General features: G+C 44.5%; 1 protein-coding gene across 1 annotated transcript in view; it reads left to right on the top strand.

Annotated features, from left to right (window-relative positions):
* The window catches only part of PODXL2 (podocalyxin like 2), a 64,773-nt gene that overhangs the window by 7,834 nt on the left and 35,642 nt on the right, over positions 1 to 21,297 (top strand). Inside the window, exon 2 of the mRNA XM_088134790.1 lies at positions 19,377 to 19,667. Coding sequence (XP_087990916.1) covers positions 19,377 to 19,667 — 291 coding nt within the window. The remainder of the gene's footprint in view (positions 1 to 19,376; positions 19,668 to 21,297) is intronic.

The following is a 21,297-nucleotide window of genomic DNA, read 5'->3' as shown; positions in this document are numbered from 1 at the left end:
CCATACATAGAGGAAGAGCTTCAGGTGACAGAGCGTAGATCAAAATGCAGATGTCTGAATAAGGAATGCTACTATAGGATGTTATGGATAATAGGGAACCTGAATGGAAGAATAGTGACTTCATGGTGTCCTGTAACCAAGGTCCTGTATTTTGCCAGCCCTTCAGAATGTTGTCTGGGATTCTTGCTTTAGTCTACAGCCCTGGGATTTTGTGGGATTAAGCAGAACTTGCTTAGCTCAGCCAGGTGCTGCTGTTCAGCTGAGCTGTCAGGCTAGAAAATGCTACTTTACAGCTCTTTCCAATATTGACCGGCAGCAAACCAGCAGTGAGGTGACCCAGAAAGGCTCTGTTTGCAACTTGAGATGCATTGGGACTAATATTGATCTCCACAGAATTATTTTGTTAGGTGTCTGGTTGGATTGTCTATGCTAGTGTTTCTCAACCTTGGCTGCTTTAATGCTGGCTGGAAAATTCTGGGAGTTGAAGTCCCCACAGCTTAAAGCAGCCAAGGTTGAGAAACACTGGTCTATGCTGCCAATTCAGTCAACCCTTTTGCTGTCAGAGGTCTTTCCTGGTAACATTAGAGCAATGGCTTTCACAGTCATCTTGAGATGATTTTGGTGAGAATTTTTGTGAAGTTTTGCTACTTTCCTAAAGGTCAGGGGCTGATTTTAGCATTGACCCTTCTCTCTTGTTCTCATCCTCATTAGGTTCTTAAGATGTTCATAAATAAATAAATCCTACATTAAAAAAAGGTGAGTTGTGTGTGTATGCATCTCGTAGTTGAAGAAACTGGACACATCATAGCAACTTTCATCTATAGTTTACACAGATGGACAGAATTGGGTGACATTCCTCCAAAAGTCCTTTCTTCCTTCCTTTCCACAGATAATTCTAACTATATGTTTATAGGCTTGTGAGTTTCTCACAAATCTCGGCATGATTAGCCACTATGCTACATCCTGGATCATTAGACTAACATTTGCTTCCCCTCTTGGCTACAAGCTCAGAAAATATTCAGGACTCTTAGGAATATGGGTGTGCTAAAATCTCTGTGGGGAGTCTCTCTCTCTCTCTGCTTGGACTACAGGTAGTCCCCTGTTTAAGAACGAGTTCCGTTCCCAAGGTCTGCCCTTAAGTCAAATTTGTATGTAAGCCAGAACAGTATTATTGTATAATACTGTATAAGTAGTATTGTGTAATTAACTCGTACCATTGTGTATTTAACTTGAATCATTGTGTATTTAACTCAAATTTTGCTACAGTAGGCTCCATTCTTAACTATGGGTTGTCCTTAAACCGGGTGTTCTTAATCTAGGGACTACCTGTATATCAGAAGAATGCTGGCCTTTCATCTATGTCTTCTACAGTCCTAATCAGAACTGATTGCTCTGTTGGGCTTCCTAATTCTGCATTTAGAATGTTCTACTACTAAATAAGAGACAGTCAGCAAAAGGAAGGAGGTAGAGAAAGGGGTCCAAGGCTCAATTCCTATCAGAGAAGTACAAGGCAGATGCTTTGCAATAATCCTAGGGTGACAGATGGAAGAGTTCTGTGTGGCTCCCAAGACTTCTCTGTGTTCACAAGGAAAGTCACTGAGATGGGTCCATCTTGCTGTAAACCTGAAGTCTGGAGGAGTTTCCCATAGGTACCTACAATCTTCGCTATTTTACTCTGTCACTGTGTGAGTGTGCATGTCACCCCCCCCCAAAGGAGCATTGGCACTGTTACAAGAATGATATAAGCATATATTTGTCCACACCATACCATTTCTATGTCAAGACAAATAACTTACAATGGTTCTGCTTTGACTGCAGAAAGGAATGTAGCAAATTATGGAGTGCGAAGTTTGTGCTGAGTCACAGTTTTAAGACAATGAAGTTGAAATGTGCTATGAAAAGTATTAATGGGAAGAGAGTGCCCAAGGTATTCCATGTCTTTAATATCCTTGTAATAAAAATAATTATCCTGTGGAATGTCATCTTAGCCTCTTAGAAAGAGGGGTTGCAAGCAGTTTTCATCCCAGCCAGACCTTCTCTTTTATTGCTCCAATGTTCTATGTGCTCTTCTTGTCGGCTCAAAAGCAGAGATCGAAATGAATTTCTTCCCGCCTCTGCTCTCTTTCTGTACAAAAGAAAAGAGATAATAGCAGAGGAACAGCAACAGTGGGTTGGCAAATCATTTGTTTTTAGCACTAATTCTGGGTCAGTTTTTCATCCATCTGGCAGTAAAAGCACAAGAACAGTTTTATTTGATCAGGGTAAAATTCTGTCTGTAGAGAGTAGCTTGGGGTACTGCGGCTAGGCCATGGGGGTCTGGGGGAGGGAGTGATCACAGGAATGCATTATGACCTCATCACGGAAAGACTACTTTTATGTCCATATGTCAGGCTGTCTTATATGAGTATGTAAGTGTAATTACATCATAGTACATATGTCACTATTTTGATGTTATCCTAGTTTTGTGAATATTACTGGAACATTTGCAAATATTTTCTGATAGGTAACTTGAATGGTAATTAGAGGCACAGTGCCACTGAGATATTGTTTGGTATTATGTCTAATCAAACTTGACAAGCATCCTCCACAACCTTGCCTAATCCTTTCAAAAGTAATCTCAGTGTTTTAGGGCAATGGATCCCATAAGTTAATTGTGCTTTTTGTGAAGGGACATTTCCTTCATTTGTGATGGACTTTGTGCCAGGCAGCTTCATCAGATTAACTGAAGTCTTCTCACATTTCCTTGCTGCACTTACTCTGGTTAGGTTGACACATTGCACTACGCCTTAGTCTGTGGTTTCTCAGATAAGCCAGAATGTTTGGGTTCACCCATACCATAAATTACAATTTGCAAACTATGTTATATGCTAAGCCAAACCATAAATTATAATTTGCAAACTATATGCTATATGTTATATGCTAAGCCAAAATGAAATAAACCACATTAAGATTTGATGCAATGTGTGAACCCTACCATTTTCTCTTTTCTAAACTGTTGCATAACCAAAGTTGCCTGGTAACTGTGGCCGAGTTCACACACAACCCCAGCCATCCACAGGAGGAGCAAGTGGGGCAAGTGCCATTGGAACATTAGTATGTAAGGGTGGGATTTGGGTCAGTTTTGTGTCATCATTGCTTGCTGCTTATAGTGCTCAACCATAATAAATGTTCTGTCCCCAGATCCTGAAGAAGAGAAAGAGGAGTCTGGTTATGGATGGGAACACAGAACCCAATCAGTCTTATGTTATTGTGAAAGAGACTAGCCTAGTTCAGTCTGGAAATTTAAGAGGAAAAAATACAGACAGTTCAAGAAAGACACAAAAAGATGTAGCTGGAGCACAGGCAAGATTCAGCATAAGTTCTCTGATGCCCTTCCAATCCTTTCATTTGGTGATTCTCAGAAGTTCAGGATGACAGAGCCAGGTTGACCTCCAGGTGGTAGGTACAGGTCAAATGGTTACAGATGCGTTTTCAGCAATCTGATTAGCCTAATGTGTGTTATGCCTCTAACAATACTCAACAGCACTTTTCTAAAATTCCTAGTTTTTGAGAGGCCATTTTTGCCAGGAGTCCTGATTATACTCTGGGATTGCTGCATTCTTTTGTTCTCTGATCCCCAGCTTAGTGGAGGCAATGGTCTTATGAATCCAAAAGTTAAAGAGTTGTTTTAGGGTTAGTAACTACAGTAGCCAGTAATGTGGCTCTGTAGGCAACAGAGAATCCCTGGATCCAGTGTTTCATCTTCTGATATGTCCCTCAAAAAAGATTTATCCTGGGTAGCCATGACAAAATAGTTTTGTTTGATTTTAACATAACTATATGATTCCATCCAATTGCTTTTTAACTGGCAAAAATTGATTGATTATGTGCCATCAAGTCATTTTCAACTCCTAGCGACCACATAGATAGATTTTCTCCATAACAATCTATCTTTAACCTGATCTTTCAGGTCTTCCAATGGTGCCCTTGTCACCTTTGTAACTGAGTCCATCCACCTTGCTGCTGATTGCCCTCTTCTCTTTCATTCTACCTTCCCCAGCATTAGAGCTGGTAAACCATTGTTTAAAAACCTCGTGTCTTAGTATGATTTGTAAACTCAGTTTTTGCCTGTCTTTGCCAAAAGCAGTGTATGTATGGAAAGGGAGACACTGGCAGGTGCTTCCATTAGTTCATCTTAGTTTTCTTATGGCAAACCAAGAATTATTAGTAAATGGCCACTTTTGATCTAGCTCCCTATTTTAAATAGTTTCTGCTAGGTGGGTGCTTGGACGTGCAAAGGGAAGTCTCTCAATTTTAAGTTGGAGGAAGGAGAAATGGGCTAGCATGGAAAGAACCCTGCGTACCCCAGTTACTCCTGTCTTCTGGATTGGATGTTTCAACATCATGAAATGCCATAAAAGCTAGAAAAGTGCAAAGCATTTGTCAGAAAACGACAGATACGGGTTCGGTTTGTCCAGTAGACAGAAGTTTTTTTTATTGGCATGTTTGCAAAGGTGGGTCCCTCCCGCAGCAATGGAGGAACCCCGAAACAAGGTCTGACAGGTTTTTATACCCCCTATCTGTCCTCCCCCTCCTAAGAGGGCTTGGCTCACAATCTCACCTTTTTTTACCGCCCCGGAGCGCCGCTAATTAACCGCAAAACCGCAGACATTTCACTTCCTAATCCAATCAGCGCAATACACACTGCAATACCCACTTGACCAAACAGCCGCCCCCTGCCGTTTCTCTTCACTCTGGTGCGAACGTGCCTCCTGCCTACAGTATTTCCTCCCTCCTGCCGTCCCCCCCAAGGCTGCCCCATGGTGCACAGTGCTCTCCCCTAGCAAACATGGTTCGTTTGAGGCCCTCACTTCTCCCTGTCTTCTCACAATCCCCCCTTTTTCTTTTCACACCTCTGTTGGGCCTCAAACCTGGCTAACAGGATTGCTCCCTCGTCCCGGACCCGGGGCTTCACACACTGGGACAGGTAATTCCCACAAGCAGGGAGGCATTGCATTAAGCAACATACTAGGACCAGTAAGGCAATGAAGCCAATAGCTAGCACAGAAAGTTGTTTCAACCAAGCAAAGGTAGGTAACCAACTAGTGAGCCACGACCAATTCCATCCCTCTGGATCCTCGGATATGCGAGAGGCTAAGGTCTTCAACTTGGCTAGTTTTGCTTCAGTATAATTCTCATTGTTGGTTAGGTTAAAGCAACAAAGACCTTGAAAAGATTCACAGCCTTGTCCTGCCCTTAATAGGAGATAGTCTATAGCTATCCGATTTTGAATGACCGCCCTCCTGATCTCAGTGACTTCTTCAGTGAGAGCTGCAATGAGAGAGGATGTAAGGTTGACACTTTTAGCCAGGAGGCAGGCCACCTTCCTTAGGTCCAGGTAAGCTCTTCCGCTTAGTGCAGGAACCCCTACTAAGGAGAGGGCCAGAGCCATGGCTTCTGTTTCGGACAAGAGTGTCACATCACTCTCACAAGCAGATGGCAGCTCCCTTTTTTCTTTTGATGGGTGCGCTTGCATCGGAGGCAGGGCATATAGAGAGGTCAGGCGCCCTACGGCACAAGGGCCCCCTGAACTATAGGCTGGAACATAGGTGTAAGCTTCATGTCCACACAACAAAAAGAAACCTTTAGGTAGGTATAGAGGGGTTGAAGCGTAAGGGATATTATAGACCCCTCCACAAGTGAAAGCAGGACCTTTTGAGGGCAATGGGTGGGTACGGTTCTGGGTATTGTTGAAATATACACATTGAGTTGCATTGGTTATCCCCAAGAGATTTAGAGCCATTTGCCTTTGATTAGTCCAGGGTCTTGGTATGGGAGAAGACCCAAAATGATAGAACATCCCCCCCCACGGGGGATCATCCCCAGTGATATCAATATTCGCTATCTGAGTAACATTCTTCAATGCTTCCAAGCTGATGGGCTTTCCAAAGAAACAGGTGGAAGTGATACCATTCACAGTCAAGAGTTGCCCCACACAAAAAGTTGTGCTGTTCAAAGCTGTCTGTGCCAATTCTACAAAAAAATTGTTGTTAGAGCTGTGCTGTAGAGCATCTAAGCAGTGACATAACAGAATAACCTGGATGCAAGCCTTTATGTTGGTCATCTCCTCCCCTGCCTTAGTTCAGTTCCTTTTAAGTTTTACTTTGAGTCCGTCTCCCAGTTGGGCAGTCCACGGTCGGGGTTCAGGAGCTCGCTTAACCCGATGGTAGTGGGTCCAACCCCCCTGTCGGGTCCGAACCGCTGATTCAGTTGTCAGGAGAACTTGGTATGGTCCCTCCCAAGACGGTTTCAGCTTCTCATCCTTCCACGTCTTTATCAGGACCCAATCCCCTGGCTTGTGGGGGTGTTGGTCTTCCAGCAAGGGGGGCCGTTGAGCGAGGAGTCCCTGTTTTCTTAAAGACAAGAGAGATTGTGACAGTACCAAGAGATACTTTCTTAGGAAGGCATCCTTTAGCTCAGGGATAGGCTCTCCCATTGGAGCCAGGAAAGGTCTTCCCATCATCAGCTCGAACGGGGAGACCCCCACATCCTTGCGAGGGGCTGTCCGCATTCGAAGCAGGGCAACCGGAAGTGTCTTTGTCCAAGGTAGCCCTGTTTCCAATCCCAGTTTGGTGAGATGTTGCTTCAATACCCCGTTAGCCCTTTCCACTTTCCCACTGGATTCAGGATGCCAAGGGATGTGGAGTTCCCATCGAACCCCCAGGCTTTGCATGACCTCCTGCAGCACCTTGTGGGTGAAGTGGGTCCCCCTGTCGGAATCCAGACTCTCTACTATCCCATACCGGGGGATGATCTGTTTCAGGAGAACTTTTGCTACTACCTGTGCAGTTGCCCTCCGGCTGGGCACCGCTTCCACCCAGCCAGTGAGGTGATCTTTGAGTACCAACAGGTACTTCAACCCAGCCACAGGAGGGAGTTCCGTAAAGTCCACCTGGACTCGCTGAAAGGGCCACACTGCCAAGGGCCTTCCTCCCCTCTCCCTCCTCCTCATGGCTTTGCGATTGGTTTTCTGACAAATCAGGCATTTCCAGCACACAGCCTGCACCTCTGTCCACATCCCCAGGCTCCAGTACCACGGCTTTACAGTGTCTACCAAAGCCTGCACCCCCCAGTGAGACCCTTTGTGCAGTTTCTCCAACATCCCCCTCATGTCAGCACGGCTCACTACTGGGGTCCCCTCAATTGTAACCCAACGACCTGCTTCCTCCCTGCAACCTTCCCTTTCCAGCAGCACCTCGTCCAACTTCCCCGGCGCCCAAGTCGGACGTTCTTCTATTTGGGGGATTGCAACCATGATGGCAATGGGGACACCCTCCGCTGCCTCCTTTGCTACTCGATCAGCAAGTCGGTTCCCTCTTGCCTCCATCGAGTCCCCCTTCTGATGTCCCATTACATGCACCACTGCAATCCTGTCGGGTTCTTGAAGAGCTTCCATCATCCCCTCTATCAGTTGCTGAGCTTTCACCTCCTTCCCAGCAGTTGTGAGTAAACCCCGTTCCAGCCAAATTTTCCCGAAAGTGTGCACTACTCCCCAGGCGTATCGCGAGTCTGTGTAAATGGTGAGGGACACTCCCTTTCCCAACTCTAGTGCCCGTTTCAAAGCGTGCACTTCACACAGCTGGGCCGACCAGTCCGCTGGTAGTGCCCCCTTCTCTACTGTCTCTCCCTCTGCCGTCACTATCGCATACCCTGACTTCCTTTGTCCCTGCTCTACTCGGCTAGACCCATCCACAAACCAGACCTCACCCTCCTCCAGCGGGACCTCCTGCAGGTCCTCTCGGGTCTTTGTTTGTAGCTGCAACAGGGTGGAGCACTCTTGCTCCGCCGGCTCCCATTCTTTCCGCTCCCCCGCAAGAAACTCTGCTGGGTTCAAATTCCTGTCTGTTCCTACCACCACATCAGGACTTATCCAGAGAACTGTCTCATATTTCAACATCCTTCCTTCTGTCATCCAAGCAGCCACCTGCTGACTAAGCACACTTAAGATCTGATGGGGTGAATGGACAATCACGGGACTCCCAAAAGTGAGTTTCTTCCCTTCTGTCTCTAGCACAGCAGCGGCAGCCACCGCCTACACACAAGTCGGCCATCCCCTCACCACCGGTTCTAGGGCTTTGCTCAGGAAGGCCACTGGTTGATATTTCCCAGCCCGTCTCTGAGTCAGCACTCCAATGGCGGTTCCCCCATGGGCTGTAACGTACAGGTGAAAGGGGAGGGCCAGGTTCGGTAGAGCCAGAGCCGGGGCCGTCACCAGGCTCCTTCGTAATTCTCCCTACTCTTCTGGGTCCCCGTCTGTCCATTCTACCCTGTCAGATGATCCTTTCAACTTCTCATACAGAAACTGAGCCTTGCTCATGTACTCATCTATCCATAGCTGGCAATATCCTACTAGACCCAGAAACCGCCGCACCTCCGTTTTAGTATGAGGGGGCTTCAACTGCATTATCCCCTGTACCCGAGAAGGATCAATCAACTTCTCGCCCTTCCGGAGTACATGTCCTAAATACTTGACCTCCCTTTCCACAAATTGGACCTTCCCTTTTGACACCTTCAATCCTTCCTCAGCCAACCAGTTCAATAAAGCCACTGGGTCTTCTCTCACCTTTACCTCCTTCTCTCCAGACACCAACAAATCATCCACATACTGCAGCACCCGAGAACCCCCGGGGGCCCGGAACCCCTGGAGTTTCTCTTCCAATGCCTGTCCAAACAAGAGGGGGCTCTCAGTGTACCCCTGGGGCAGCACCGTCCACCTCAGTTGTTGCTTCCTCCCAGTCTCCGGATCGTCCCACCAAAGGCGAACTGATCCCTACTTTCCTCTGCCAGAGGGCATGACCAAAAAGCATCCTTCAAGTCTATCACCGTGAACCACCGATCCCTGGGATGGATCTTCCCCATCAAAGTGTAGGGGTCAGGCACTACCGGGGTCCAGGCCAAGACCAAATCGTTGACCCTCCTCAGATCCTGCACCAGCCTGTAACTATTGTCCTTCTTCTTCACAGCTAAGATAGGGGAGTTGAAGGGGGACATAGCCGGTTCCAACAGCCCTTGCCGCCTCAGCCCATCTATGATGGGCTTCAGCCCGTGCCTCCCATCCCGGGACAGCGGGTATTGGGCTTGCCGCAAACCCGTCACCCCCGGTTTCAAGGGGATGCTAATTGGGGCAATGCGAAACCAACCTGCCCCCCCTTCCCCTGCCCATACCTCAGGGTTCACAACCTCCACGTCCGCCTCCCGCAACAAACACATCCTTTCTGCCTGTTCCACATTCCACAACTCCACTCCTAGACTACCCATTAGATCCCTTCCCAGCAGGTTCACTCCCGCCTGTGGGATCAGTAACACATCTGCAGTTACCTCCTTCCCATTCCACTCCAGTCTTACTCCCTCCAGTACGTCTGCCTTGACCGGAGAGCCTCCCACCCCCATCACCGATACCGACGCGCCCCAGGATTTCGCAATCCCTGGGATCGGTTGGCACAGCGATGTTCGAGAGGCTCCGGTGTCCACGAGGAACTGCCGTTCCTCGCCGGTGGGACCCACCGTGATGTTTACCAAGGGTTCCCCGTGGGTCCCACTTGGGGAACCATGACCCCCCTAGTTGTACAGGGGGAAACTCCTCTCACCCGTGGGGTGATCCACCTGACAGTCCCGAGCAAAGTGTCCTACCCGCCTGCAGCGGAAACAACCTTGCCTATCCCCAGTCCACCTCTTCCTCCTGGGGTCGACACCACCTCTCCGGGGCCAAGGTCCCCGGACCAGATGGGGAGAAGGTCGCGCCTCCCTCAGTCCCTCCCCCTTCGTCTCATTCTTGGCCGCCGCCTGAACGGCTGCCATCATCATTTGAGTTTTCTGCCTGGTCTTCGCCTCCTCCCTCCCCACATAGGTCTGTTGAGCAATCCTTAGGAGTTCCCCTATCCCCTGTTCAGTCCAACCCTCCTGTTTTTGTATCTTCTTCTGAATGTCTGGCCACGCTTTGGTGATGAACTGCATTTTTAACAAGGTCTCAAAGGCTGGGGTGTCCGGAGTCACGCCTGAGAATTTGGTCAGGCCAACCCGGATCCTCTCACAAAAATCTCCGGGCGATTCATCCTTCCCCTGGGTTACCTCAAAAGCCTTGGTCAAATTCTTCCCCTGGGGCACTGTTGTTCGGATGCCCTCCAAAATCATCTCTTTCATGTCTCTCATGTTCTGCCGATGTGCGGCATTATTGGGATCCCAATTTGGGTCTGCCAGAGGGAATTTAGTATCCGCGGCCGGGGCATTCGGGACGTTTGCATTCCTTCGCTCCCAAGCCCCGAGCGCGGCTCGCCGAATCTGGCCCCTCTCTTCTGGCGTATAGAGGTGGGCTAAAATGTAATTCAGTTCCCCCCAGGAGTATTCCACCAGGCCGAGAAAAAGTTCCAATTGTTCGGCGGCGGTATGGGCGTTCTCTTGCATACGAGGGAGGGTCTTTTTTAATTCCCTCAACTCACTGGGTTTGATGGGAACCGTTAGATAACTGGTGACGGCCACCCCCTGTGCGTTCGTTCCATTCGGGACCTCCTGGACGGGGAAGGCACTGGCCGACCTTAGAATAAAGGGCAAGTTCTGAATGTCTTGGTTCAGCTGGTCCAGCTCTTTCCGCAGCCCGGGATAGGGTGGGGGTGCTGGAGGGGGAGCGGTAGGAAGAGGAGGAGGAGGAGGAGGTGGCGGCCCCCATTGGGGTCCAGTCAGCCAGAGGTCCTCCTCATCCTCCTGTTCTTTTTGGACAAAAATTTTGGCTAACTTGGGTCGAGGCCCCTCCCAATGAACATGGAACCAGACTTCCACATAGGGTTCCTGTGTTAACAATTTATGCTCCACAATGTAGTTTTTTAGTTGGGTCACCCAGTAATTACTGGGGATTCCAAGAGTATCCCAATGGTAGGGGAATTCGGGGTCCACTAGTGGATATTTTGGCCATTCTTTAGTGCACAAAGTTATCATGGTCGGTTTCTCCAGACCCCTGGTGAATGGACACAACCAGGGTGTCTCCCATTGTTGCAACAATTGTCCTAATGGAGAATCCGTGGGGATTCCCCCTACTGCGTTTTTCCCACTGGCCCCTGGCCTTACACTCTTACTCTGCGCCTTACCCATTCTTCCTGACTACGTTTCCCACCTTACAGAAGGTCCCGGACTCTTCTGTCCCCTTGCGGCATCCAACGCCTCGTAACCACGCTAATCTCCCCGAGATTATGGGTAGACTGTACTCACCAGACCTCCCGGAGGTCCCCTCGTCGACCGACTTCCTCTTTACTTCTGTCTGACTGGCGATTGGAGTCCCGTCCCGGACCCGACTCCAGGGAAAACGGGAGACACCTCAACGGGGTGTTACGGCCAATTACTCACCGGTTCCCCACAGTCCAGTCCATGTCGAGGACTCCTGGCTGGCTCGCCAATTTTGTCAGAAAACGACAGACACAGGTTTGGTTTGTCCAGTAGACAGAAGTTTTTTTATTGGGCACGTTTGCAAAGGTGGGTCCCTCCCGCAGCAATGGAGGAACCCCGAAACAAGGTCTGACAGGTTTTTATACCCCCTATCTGTCCTCCCCCTCCTAAGAGGGCTTGGCTCACAATCTCACCTTTTTTTACCGCCCCGGAGCGCCGCTAATTAACCGCAAAACCGCAGACATTTCACTTCCTAATCCAATCAGCGCAATACACACTGCAATACCCACTTGACCCAACAGCCGCCCCCTGCCGTTTCTCTTCACTCTGGTGCGAACGTGCCTCCTGCCTACAGTATTTCCTCCCTCCTGCCGTCCCCCCCAAGGCTGCCCCATGGTGCACAGCGCTCTCCCCTAGCAAACATGGTTCATTTGAGGCCCTCACTTCTCCCTGCCTTCTCACACATTGAACTGATTGTATTCATTTATACAGAACCCTGAGCTCTCAATACAATTCATTTCATTTCATTTTATTTTACTTTACTGAATTTTATTTTTTTATACTTTCAACTGAACAGGAAAAAGTCAAGACAAACTGATAAAAACATGAAGGCTTGTTTCCATTCATACCTTTTAAAGTGTGTTTTCAGTCCATTTCCCTTTCCACGGGGCAACCAAACAATGTTGTTATCCTTTAATCATCTTTCATCATGTTTTATTTCCTTTTTGTGATTTTTTTCCCCTAGCAGAGATAATTCCACTTAAACAGAAAGATGCAGGAGAGAAAGGCAGTTCTTCAGAAGGTGGCGGTGGGGACTTTTTATAGTCCTTTATTCCTATAAAGCTCGCAGGCAAGGTAGAATTGACCAGTGACCCCCTCTTAACTTCCCCAAACACAAATGTTATGAGCAGGTGTTTTTTGCACCATTATGTATAAATATGTTTATTTAACACTAGAATTGTGGGATGATATTTTCTCTGCTCTTCTGCCTTTTTACCGGCTCCCCCCTCCCTGAAAGCATGGGAGCAGGGATAGGAGTTTCTCATTTTAGTGCAAATGAGAAGGCCTGGGCTGGCCTTCTTGTTACCCAGGTTCTTTGTCTGGTAAGCTTAGGGGAATGGCTTGTGCTGTATGTCTCTGTGGGGGAGGAAGTGGCCTGCAGACAAAGTTTGATTCCTGAAGTAAATTCCTTACGTATTAAATGTATTTGGGATAACTGATTGCACTGGTTGCTATGACATTTTTCTCTTTTGCAGGCTGCATTGGTTTGTTTATTTGTTTGTTTGTTTATATTTCAAATTTGGTCACTGCCCAGCTCATGAGGAAGTGACTCTGGGAGGTTTACAATAAAAAAATGTTTCTTGGCTGTTTGAGTAAGGTTAGGGATACTTAGTTCCTCTACCTGACCACTTTAGACTGCATTAACATTATTTGACAATCCAGATATCATTCCTTCCAAGCCATTATATCCATGCAATCCCCTCATCCTGCCTCCATCTTGGGTTTTTGTTGTTGTTTGTTTGTTTAATCTTCCACTAAGTATCCCTTGTAATCCTGGCAATCCATGGAGGTGCTGGGGGGTAATGACATCTCACGTGTCCTGATGCCATATTGGCTTGTGCAGGATATCTGTGCTGGTAATGCTGTAAGTATGCAGTAGTATTATATGCCTCCAACCCAAATGCAGACAGCCAGCAGCTCGGGGGCTTCATGTGGCTTCCTAGACCTGTTTTGCCATTCCCAAGGCTTCTAAGATGACCCCCCCAAATTCAGTGGTAAATTGCTAAATGATAGCTAACATTTTATGTGATAAACAGAGTAAAATAGGTATATGAACTTTTATTCCATTTAGGTGGGCTATGTACGCAGTTAGATTGAGAATATGCTTATTCTATGATTCTATCTGAGGGATTAGCAACTACTCTGAAATCCCTTATACGAAAGAAATGGGTTCTGTGTTTGAGAAAGGGAAAAAAAATAGGAATAAAAGGAAAGGATAAGGGGGAAAAACATAGATCAGATTAAGATCAGGATGCAAGGAATGTCAGTTAGCAAGGCCCTGAAAAAGAGTCTTTTCTGCCATGGCCCGCACTCTCTGGAACATCATCTCTCCTGAGAATAGCTTGGCCCCCACCCTGCTGGCCTTCCGTAAGGCTTTGGCAACCTGGTTCTGTGCCCGAGCCTGGGGCCCCAGGTGTGGGATGGAGTCTGATTCTTGGCTATGCTGAAGGCTTTTTATGATTCTCCAGCAGCTGCATGTTTTATTTCTTATTTTATTTTTTGTATTGTATATATTTTTATTTGTTTTTAATGTTTTCAGCCACCCAAAGTCATGTAGTTGAGATGGGTGGCCATATCAATCAATCAATCAATCAATCAATCAATCAATCAATCAAATTAGAAAAGAAACCCACCTTACAGTTTCATATTGGATCTATTATAGCTGAAATAATCTGTAGTTGGGATATATCCTTTATTCAGATCTACTCTGCTCTGTATGCTGGTCCTGAAGTGGGAAGCTTCACCTCCTTTGATTCCCTCTTCTATAGAACTACTCAAGGGGTAGGAAACCTTCTAGTTTTAGGCATCTGGTCATCTGGAAAATGGTGATTTTTCCCGCATCTGAGAAATCTACTGCCTTTGTTAATGTTCCGTAAAATGGAGAATTGGGGAGGGGGAAATCATGGTGGCATAGCAATGTGCTACAACGCATACAAGAGTAGCCTAACAGGCTATATGAGGGTAAATCTAGGAGTGCTGAGCTGTAGAGTGGAATGCAATGCCAGGTGGTACCTGAGAGATGGATATATTATGGTTACCTTCTTTTCCATTCTGTTTGCTAACATTCCCTTATATTTTACAAACTACTGTACTCAACTCCCTTAATCAGCAATATGTCAGGGATTCTGAGACCTTCAAGGTAGACCAGACTAGGAAACCAAAGTCATGTAGGCCAATGCAACTTTTATTGTAAAGATATATTAACAGAACCTTGCAAGTCTGAACATGGTTCCTCCTTCCCTCCTTTTATCTTCATGAGAACTAGGAAGGACCTTGTGTGAGATGTTTTCTCAGGTTACATTTCTGCCCTGGGCTTTAGCCCTCTTTTATCTGAATGTTGTCTTGGTAGCCTGCCCTTCAAGACCATTGCCTCTGCCCTCTACAGATTTGTAGTGCAAAGCATCCAGAAGGCCTGCAGTTTCTACTCCTGATCAAGGTAGAGGATTTCATATTCCATCAGACTAAAGTGTCTCCCATAGTGAGTTTGTCAGATAGGAAGCTTATAAACCCTTTCTAACTCCCTGGGTTGTTTCTTTTTGCTTTCTTTGATGGTAAGCCTAGAGACAATACTCATTATAAAGTACTGTGCTACTAAGTTAAACCCTGCCTTTCAGGCTGCTCTTTTGCTCAGCATAAAGCATTTATGCTTCATGATGAAGTGGGCTTTGTCAAAGGAGTTGTGCTCCTCACATCATTTCTAGACTCTTTGAGTATAAATCTTATGACATTCCTTCTGCAGATTTTAATTAACTTCTGTTGATTTTTTCTTCCTCGGGCATTTGCTAGATTCCTTGGTCTAGCTCTCTTCTTGCCCTCAGTTAGTCCACCTCCCGACATGACTCCGGCCTTAAGCCTCCTGACTTGATCCATCTGACAGGTGGTTCCTTCAGACAGACCTCCTTTTGGCTCCACAGCCGGATTAGTATTTCCTTGGGAGTTTTGTTCTTTGCTCTTACTGTTTCATTGCTTGGGAGGTGCCCTTGCATCTGCCATCCTCTTAGAATGAGCTCTCCCCCCGCACAGCTGTTAGCCTGAGGAACAAGCCTCTCTTTCTTTGATATCCATCCTGGGTAAGCGACATACTACAGTCCTACTGCTGTAATCTCCTTGCCCCCATTGGTGGAATTTTGATTTCCTCTCTCTTCCCCAGTCCTTATTTTGCAGGGGGAATTGACCTTGCCTGCACCCACTTTCCCAGCTGAATTCTGTGAGCCGTTTCCACAATCACTAAAGCACTAATAAAGTTTCTCTCCTTCTCAGAGCCTTGCTGTGACTTCTAAATATATGGAAGGCAGTTAAGTCACAGACACACTCCTTTCCCATAGCATCCCTTTGTGATGTGCTTGAGCTGTGTGGCTAGGTTGATATTATCGGATTCTGCTTTTAAGGTACTGTACAAAGCTCCATTTTGTGATAGTCCAACTGGATACATGTATTTATATTTTGTTTTGTTTAATCTTACCTGGCTCATGCTCCAATTAAGACTAAAAGTCAGTTTTACAAAAGCAGAGTTTCACAATTATACATCATTTTCTCTGATACCTCCCCCCTCTTGTAAAACGAAGAGGTAAATCTATATTTGAATTAAACTCCAGATTGAAACCAGTGCTGAAAGTATACAGTTCTTCCCCAATTATTCTCTTTTGTATTTTCATTAGTGTAATTTTATCTTACCAAGATAGTAATCTTTCTTGGTAAATAGGATCGTGCATCTTAAGGAGTTTAAACTAGGTAGACAGTTCAGTATTAAATGAGGGTAAATAAACTGCTGAGAACTGATCTCCTACACTAATGGGATTAGTTTTTCTGCAGGCCAGGTTCATCACAAGTGCCTGGGGTTTAATTCAACTTTAGACCTTTTATAGGGCATGCATGGAGAACAGAGAAGGAGTGATAAATAGAGAGGTCTGAAGTGGTCCCAGTGGATCTGTTTAAATGTAAACAGAGACTCATGAGGTCAAGTATGCAATTTGTTCCTTCATGTAATCATGCTTCTAAAGTATATTTTGAGCAAGAGATGCTGATGATCATATTCAACATAATAATTAAATGAACAAAAACATACAGGACTTTTCTAAGCTTTCAGTCAAAAGATTGATAAGTCCCTCATACTACTTGTTGGCCTACAGTTGCAATTCTAAACATGCGTATCAAAGAGTCAACTTTTTCAGACTCAGCAGAATTAATTTAGGAGTAAAACATATTCAGTGCTGCACTGGAAAGGGAGCTATATCTAATCTGACATAAATCAAATCTGGTTGGAATAGAAAATAGAGAACCACTGCTTTTCCTTTTTAATGCAAGACAACTATTCATTCTGGTTCATTCTATTAAGATACAGATTGTAAGTTTAATTCTGTTGCTAGCTTCCTAGGAATTTATATTGGAATTGATATTTATTTGCTGGTTTATTGCATTTATATCCCACCACAATCAAACAACACTTGGTGGTTTGTATTTCAAATGGTAATACTTTAAGAAGAATGAGAAGACTAATAATTCCTTCAAGACTGCATTTTTACCAGTACATGAAAACATGTTGGATATTCATAAATGTTGGATATTCATAGGCACAAAGTAAATATATGCTTAATCTCAGAAGATGGCAATGGCAAATTACTTCTGTACTGTTGTCAAAACAACTTAAATGATCATATTGATAAAGTCAAGGGAGTCAAACTCAGCTCAAGGGAGACTTTCCTATACTTATACTATAAATACATGCATCAGGGATCTGGGATTTGCCTTAGCTCTGTCCCATGTTTGCATGTGGCAACTCCCATTTTTCTTGCATATGAAATGACCAGTAGAAGAATTTAATTTTTTTGTGCTTTTGTTCCCTATAACAAAAATTATGATGTATGTTTGCATCTGATGAACCTATGCAATAGAACTGAGCGACAGAGAACCAATATATGTCCTTCATTTGAGCAGGTGGCAGCTGCTAGAGGATCTAGAAGTTAAGCAGGGTCAATCTTGGTTAGTATTTGCGTAGCTACCTCCAGAGAATCCCGGGGCTGTTAGGCTGGACCTGGAAGTTGAAAAAAACATTCTGGTAGAAGGTAATGGCAAGCCACTTTCATACTGCTGCCAAGAAGACTACATGGATGTCTCTGTGGTGTCCTTAGGAGTTAAGCTTGACCTGCGTCTTCCAGACCAGCATTAGATTCTAGCATCAGTACTAGTGCAATATAAACAAGTAGCTCTGGCGATTGGCCCTGCCATTGTTCAAGCCCAAATATATGGGGGTTATATGGCTACTTATGGCTGCTTGTGCTCCATTCTTACTTGAAGGTCATGGGTAAATGGGGAATGGCTAGTGGTGCTGAATTTGAAAATTAAAGGATCCCAGCCATTGTAGCAGTTTACCCTTCCATTACTCAGGGAGATGAACAGGATTCGTTTGCTTTGGAAATAACCAGTATGCTTATGCGCTTGCATGTGTGTTTATAACCCTAGCCCAATGTTTTTATTCCTTGCTTCCAGGGTTTTCTGGATGCTGCTATAGTGCTAATAATAGCAGAGTGACAGCTGCTGTGTGAGGATAAAAACAATCCTAGACACAATTCTGCCACCCTCTTTTCTTTTTGTAGCTTCCTTGTAGACCAAACCAGAAGAGCATTGAAGCAAAATATAATCTGACCTGCAAAGATACGTTCTACAATCGAGCATATTTGGAAATGTTTTGATCTGAGTGCCTGACTGACTCAGCCATGTGCAAATAACACTCGGTAAAGTTTGCTGTCCCCTGGGATGCCCAGAGATGTCTTGGTTGGCTGCTTTGTTCTGCAGGGATTTTTCTTTCAGGGTTGCTTGACTCTGTCATACTTCTGCTTTCTGAAGCCTTTGCCTTTGTCTAAGTTACTCTCCTTCTGGCTAATTTTGTTTTATTGATCTAAGATGAGATACATGATTGCAGTGGGAGGAGAAGAACCTGAGCGTGGAGCAATAAAGATTTCCAAAAATAATGTTGAGGCAGTTGTGAAAACTCTCTTTCAGATAAGCATTAGATAAATGGGCATCTTCTTACTATTCAAGTTTCCAGAATTAAGTGTTTATTGATTCTTTTTCTGTTTTCGCACTGTCTACATATACAGCTAAATCTAATCCAAAGACTGCTCTGGTTACCAACATTCCTGTTGGTTTAATTTTTCTTTTTTTAAAAAAGAATTTATTCAAGAAAACAGAATATAACACATATATATTTAAAAATAGGGTTTTAGAATATGGACAACAATGCTGTGTCTAAATAAGTCAGGCTGTAATTCTTAGTTTTGCATAGTATACACCATCCATTATCTGACTCAGCCAGAAAAGAGAGTTACGTGCATTCTTTATCTGAGCAAGCTTGGCCTTTCAAGTAGAGGAAAAAATTCTTTCAAGGGTGACTCTTTTACAGTGAATTACAGTCCCAAATTAATGAAAGATCTGTCTGTAGAATATTTGGAATGAACAGTGGACTGTTAACTGACAGTGTAATAATTGAAGATGATCTTGGAAAGAGAAACTGGATTTTAGAAGTTGCACTAATATAGTGACTTAAGGTTGACCAAAAGTATTGACCAAACTAGGAACACTTTAGTCTAGGAAACCAGTATTTAGGTTTGCAAGAGTGAATCTTGGAACTTAAGCCCATAGTACAGTAATATGGCCCTTTTAAGGAGTAGTATGACTATGAATTTGATACTGCTTAATTTTCCATATTAGATGGGAATTAGAAAGATACAAATATTGTCATAGATACTTCTGAATGTATATAGTTACATCCATGCATACAGCCACAAATTCATGCAACTATGGGTAGCATTTCAGTATTTCTTTAAAACCTTTTGAGAGCAAACAGGCATTTCAGCTTAGACATATACAGGGTTGTCTACTGAGTCTGTGTATAGTTTAAAGCTCTTCCTTCAAATTGATTCCATGGTAGCAATATATTATTTTTCCCAGCAATAAATGCAATGTATTTTTTGCACTTGAGAATGACCTTCCCCCAGGTAGCATATCCATCATCATTACTGTGCAATTACCTTGGGAACATAGTGATATAAAAAGGATTTTTTAAAAAAACTTTCTATAGCGCTATGAATATGTGGCTGTTTTTGAGACCCTACAGACAGTGTTTGTTTCTTCTATGTTCTGCATACATCACACAAGCTAAAACTGATGTGGTTCTTGTTTTACAGGCTGTCTGTGCAGTTGCCTTGCTATGTCGGAAGACTCTGGTACTGAAGGTCTGAGCTCAACTTCTTTGGTGGACTTCATAACAATGTCCCACTTTAAGTCTCTGGATTCCAGTGATCAGACCAACTTAGAGTTATCTGAGCCTGATTTTGGTCCTGGTGCCCTGCAAGTCTCACCTGGTTCAGGCTTTTTCAGTGAGGAAAAGGAAGACTCCAAGGTCCTTCAGTCTCAGTATTTATGGGAGGAAGGTGGGGACAGCAATGATTCCAGTTTGTATATGGGGCCAGCATCAGGTAATCACCTTTTGACTATTTTCTTCCTGTTTTTATTAGATTTTTTTGTAAACCAAAAAAAAAAAAAAAGTAGGGCTTGGGGTTTGTAAACAGCTTTCCAATTCATGGATTGTTGGATTAGAGGGAAATTAGGAAATTTCATATGGGAAGTTTTTAGCTTTATCACTAGGGCGGACAACATGCAAACCAATACCATATGCAAAAGATAATGGTGTTAAAATAATGGTGGTAATAATAATGGTATTGAAAGCCTCTGAGAAGTCAGAATCAACTGAGTTGCGCTTTCCCAATCTTTCTGTTAGAAAAGATCATCCCACATAGTAACCAAGTCTGTTTCAGTGCCAAAACCCAGTCTAAAATCTGACAGACATGAATCTAAAACTCCATTTCATTTAAGGATGCCTGGAGCTGATCAGCTTTCAAGTGGAACATAGTTTAGGAAAGTTATTTTAGGTACTGTCCTGCAGTTATTATGTAAATCTTTTGGGTGTAATTATGGTTTTCTCAGGACTGGTCTCATTATGAATTCCTTTGTTGAGTTTGGGAGCATTCCTTCTTGTAAGGAGGAATTTATAACTAAATCCAGCTGATCTAATCCCTTCTTACTTGTTGTAATAAACCCTTAGGAGCAAGTGTTGAACAGATGCTTATCTACATCATCAAACCTTATAAACTGAAATTCATTCAAAAGAATCCAACCAGATTGTTCCCTGCACTGATCAACTGACCTATTAAAACTGTAGAATCTAAGTAATTATAAATACTTAGTGATCTACTGAGGATTCTGCTAAATTTCCTGTTAAACTAGATCCCAAGAAATCTGAACCATTTGGAAAAACTGCCGGATAACTCAGTAACTTAAGATGACCCAATGAGAAAGATGAAAAGTGGCTTTTTTTGTCTCCAGTGTCACTCCAGAATTGGCTTGATAATGAGCTCTTGCTAGTATTAAATCACCTCCACCTGTGTTTCAGTCATCATCCATCTTTCTTCCTCGGTCTCAATTTGAATATGTATCAGAAGGTTGAGTGGACTCTGCAAAGTGGGCAGTGATGCTTGGGAGCCATCATGTTGACCACCTCTGTATTTAGAGTAACCAGTGTTTCAGCAGGAGTGTCCCTCTCCAGGACTATCTGGAATGCATTAGTCTCCAAAGGCAGACCCTCCCAATAGTTCCTGTCTCATCTCTATAGAAGAAAATTGCTTATGCAGGTTTAAGTCAAAACTAAAGAGCAAAAACCAAAAAGCACAGGCAGGTATTCATGCCAGGCTGGTAAGAAGTTGGGAAGGATCTGTGGTTGTCCTGTGAAATCCTAAGCTATTTTAACCAGGGCAGTTTTGGCCTGTATGTTGAAGTCTCCCAGAACCAGCAGTTTAGGGAGTCTTCAACTGTAAGAATGTTGCCATCAGTCCAGGTAGGAAGACGCCTGAGTAACAAGCTGAGCAAGACATCTTTAGAATCCCAGACAAGTGGTCCTCAGTGCTTATTATAGGCTACAAACAGAAAGAAAATGAATTCCTGTAGACTTCAGCAATTCTCCCTCCCCAACCACTTGATGTGTCTCAATGCCAAGTTGAGCTTATCCCATTATCCGCAGCCCATACTAATAGATATGATAAAGTTATGTGT

The sequence above is a fragment of the Python bivittatus genome, unplaced genomic scaffold, assembly GCF_059951505.1.
Source record: "Python bivittatus isolate LINGU-HERP-01145 unplaced genomic scaffold, Pbiv_v1 ctg000080_np1212, whole genome shotgun sequence".
Lineage (NCBI taxonomy): Eukaryota > Metazoa > Chordata > Lepidosauria > Squamata > Pythonidae > Python > Python bivittatus.
This window is presented reverse-complemented; position numbering and strand designations above follow the sequence as displayed.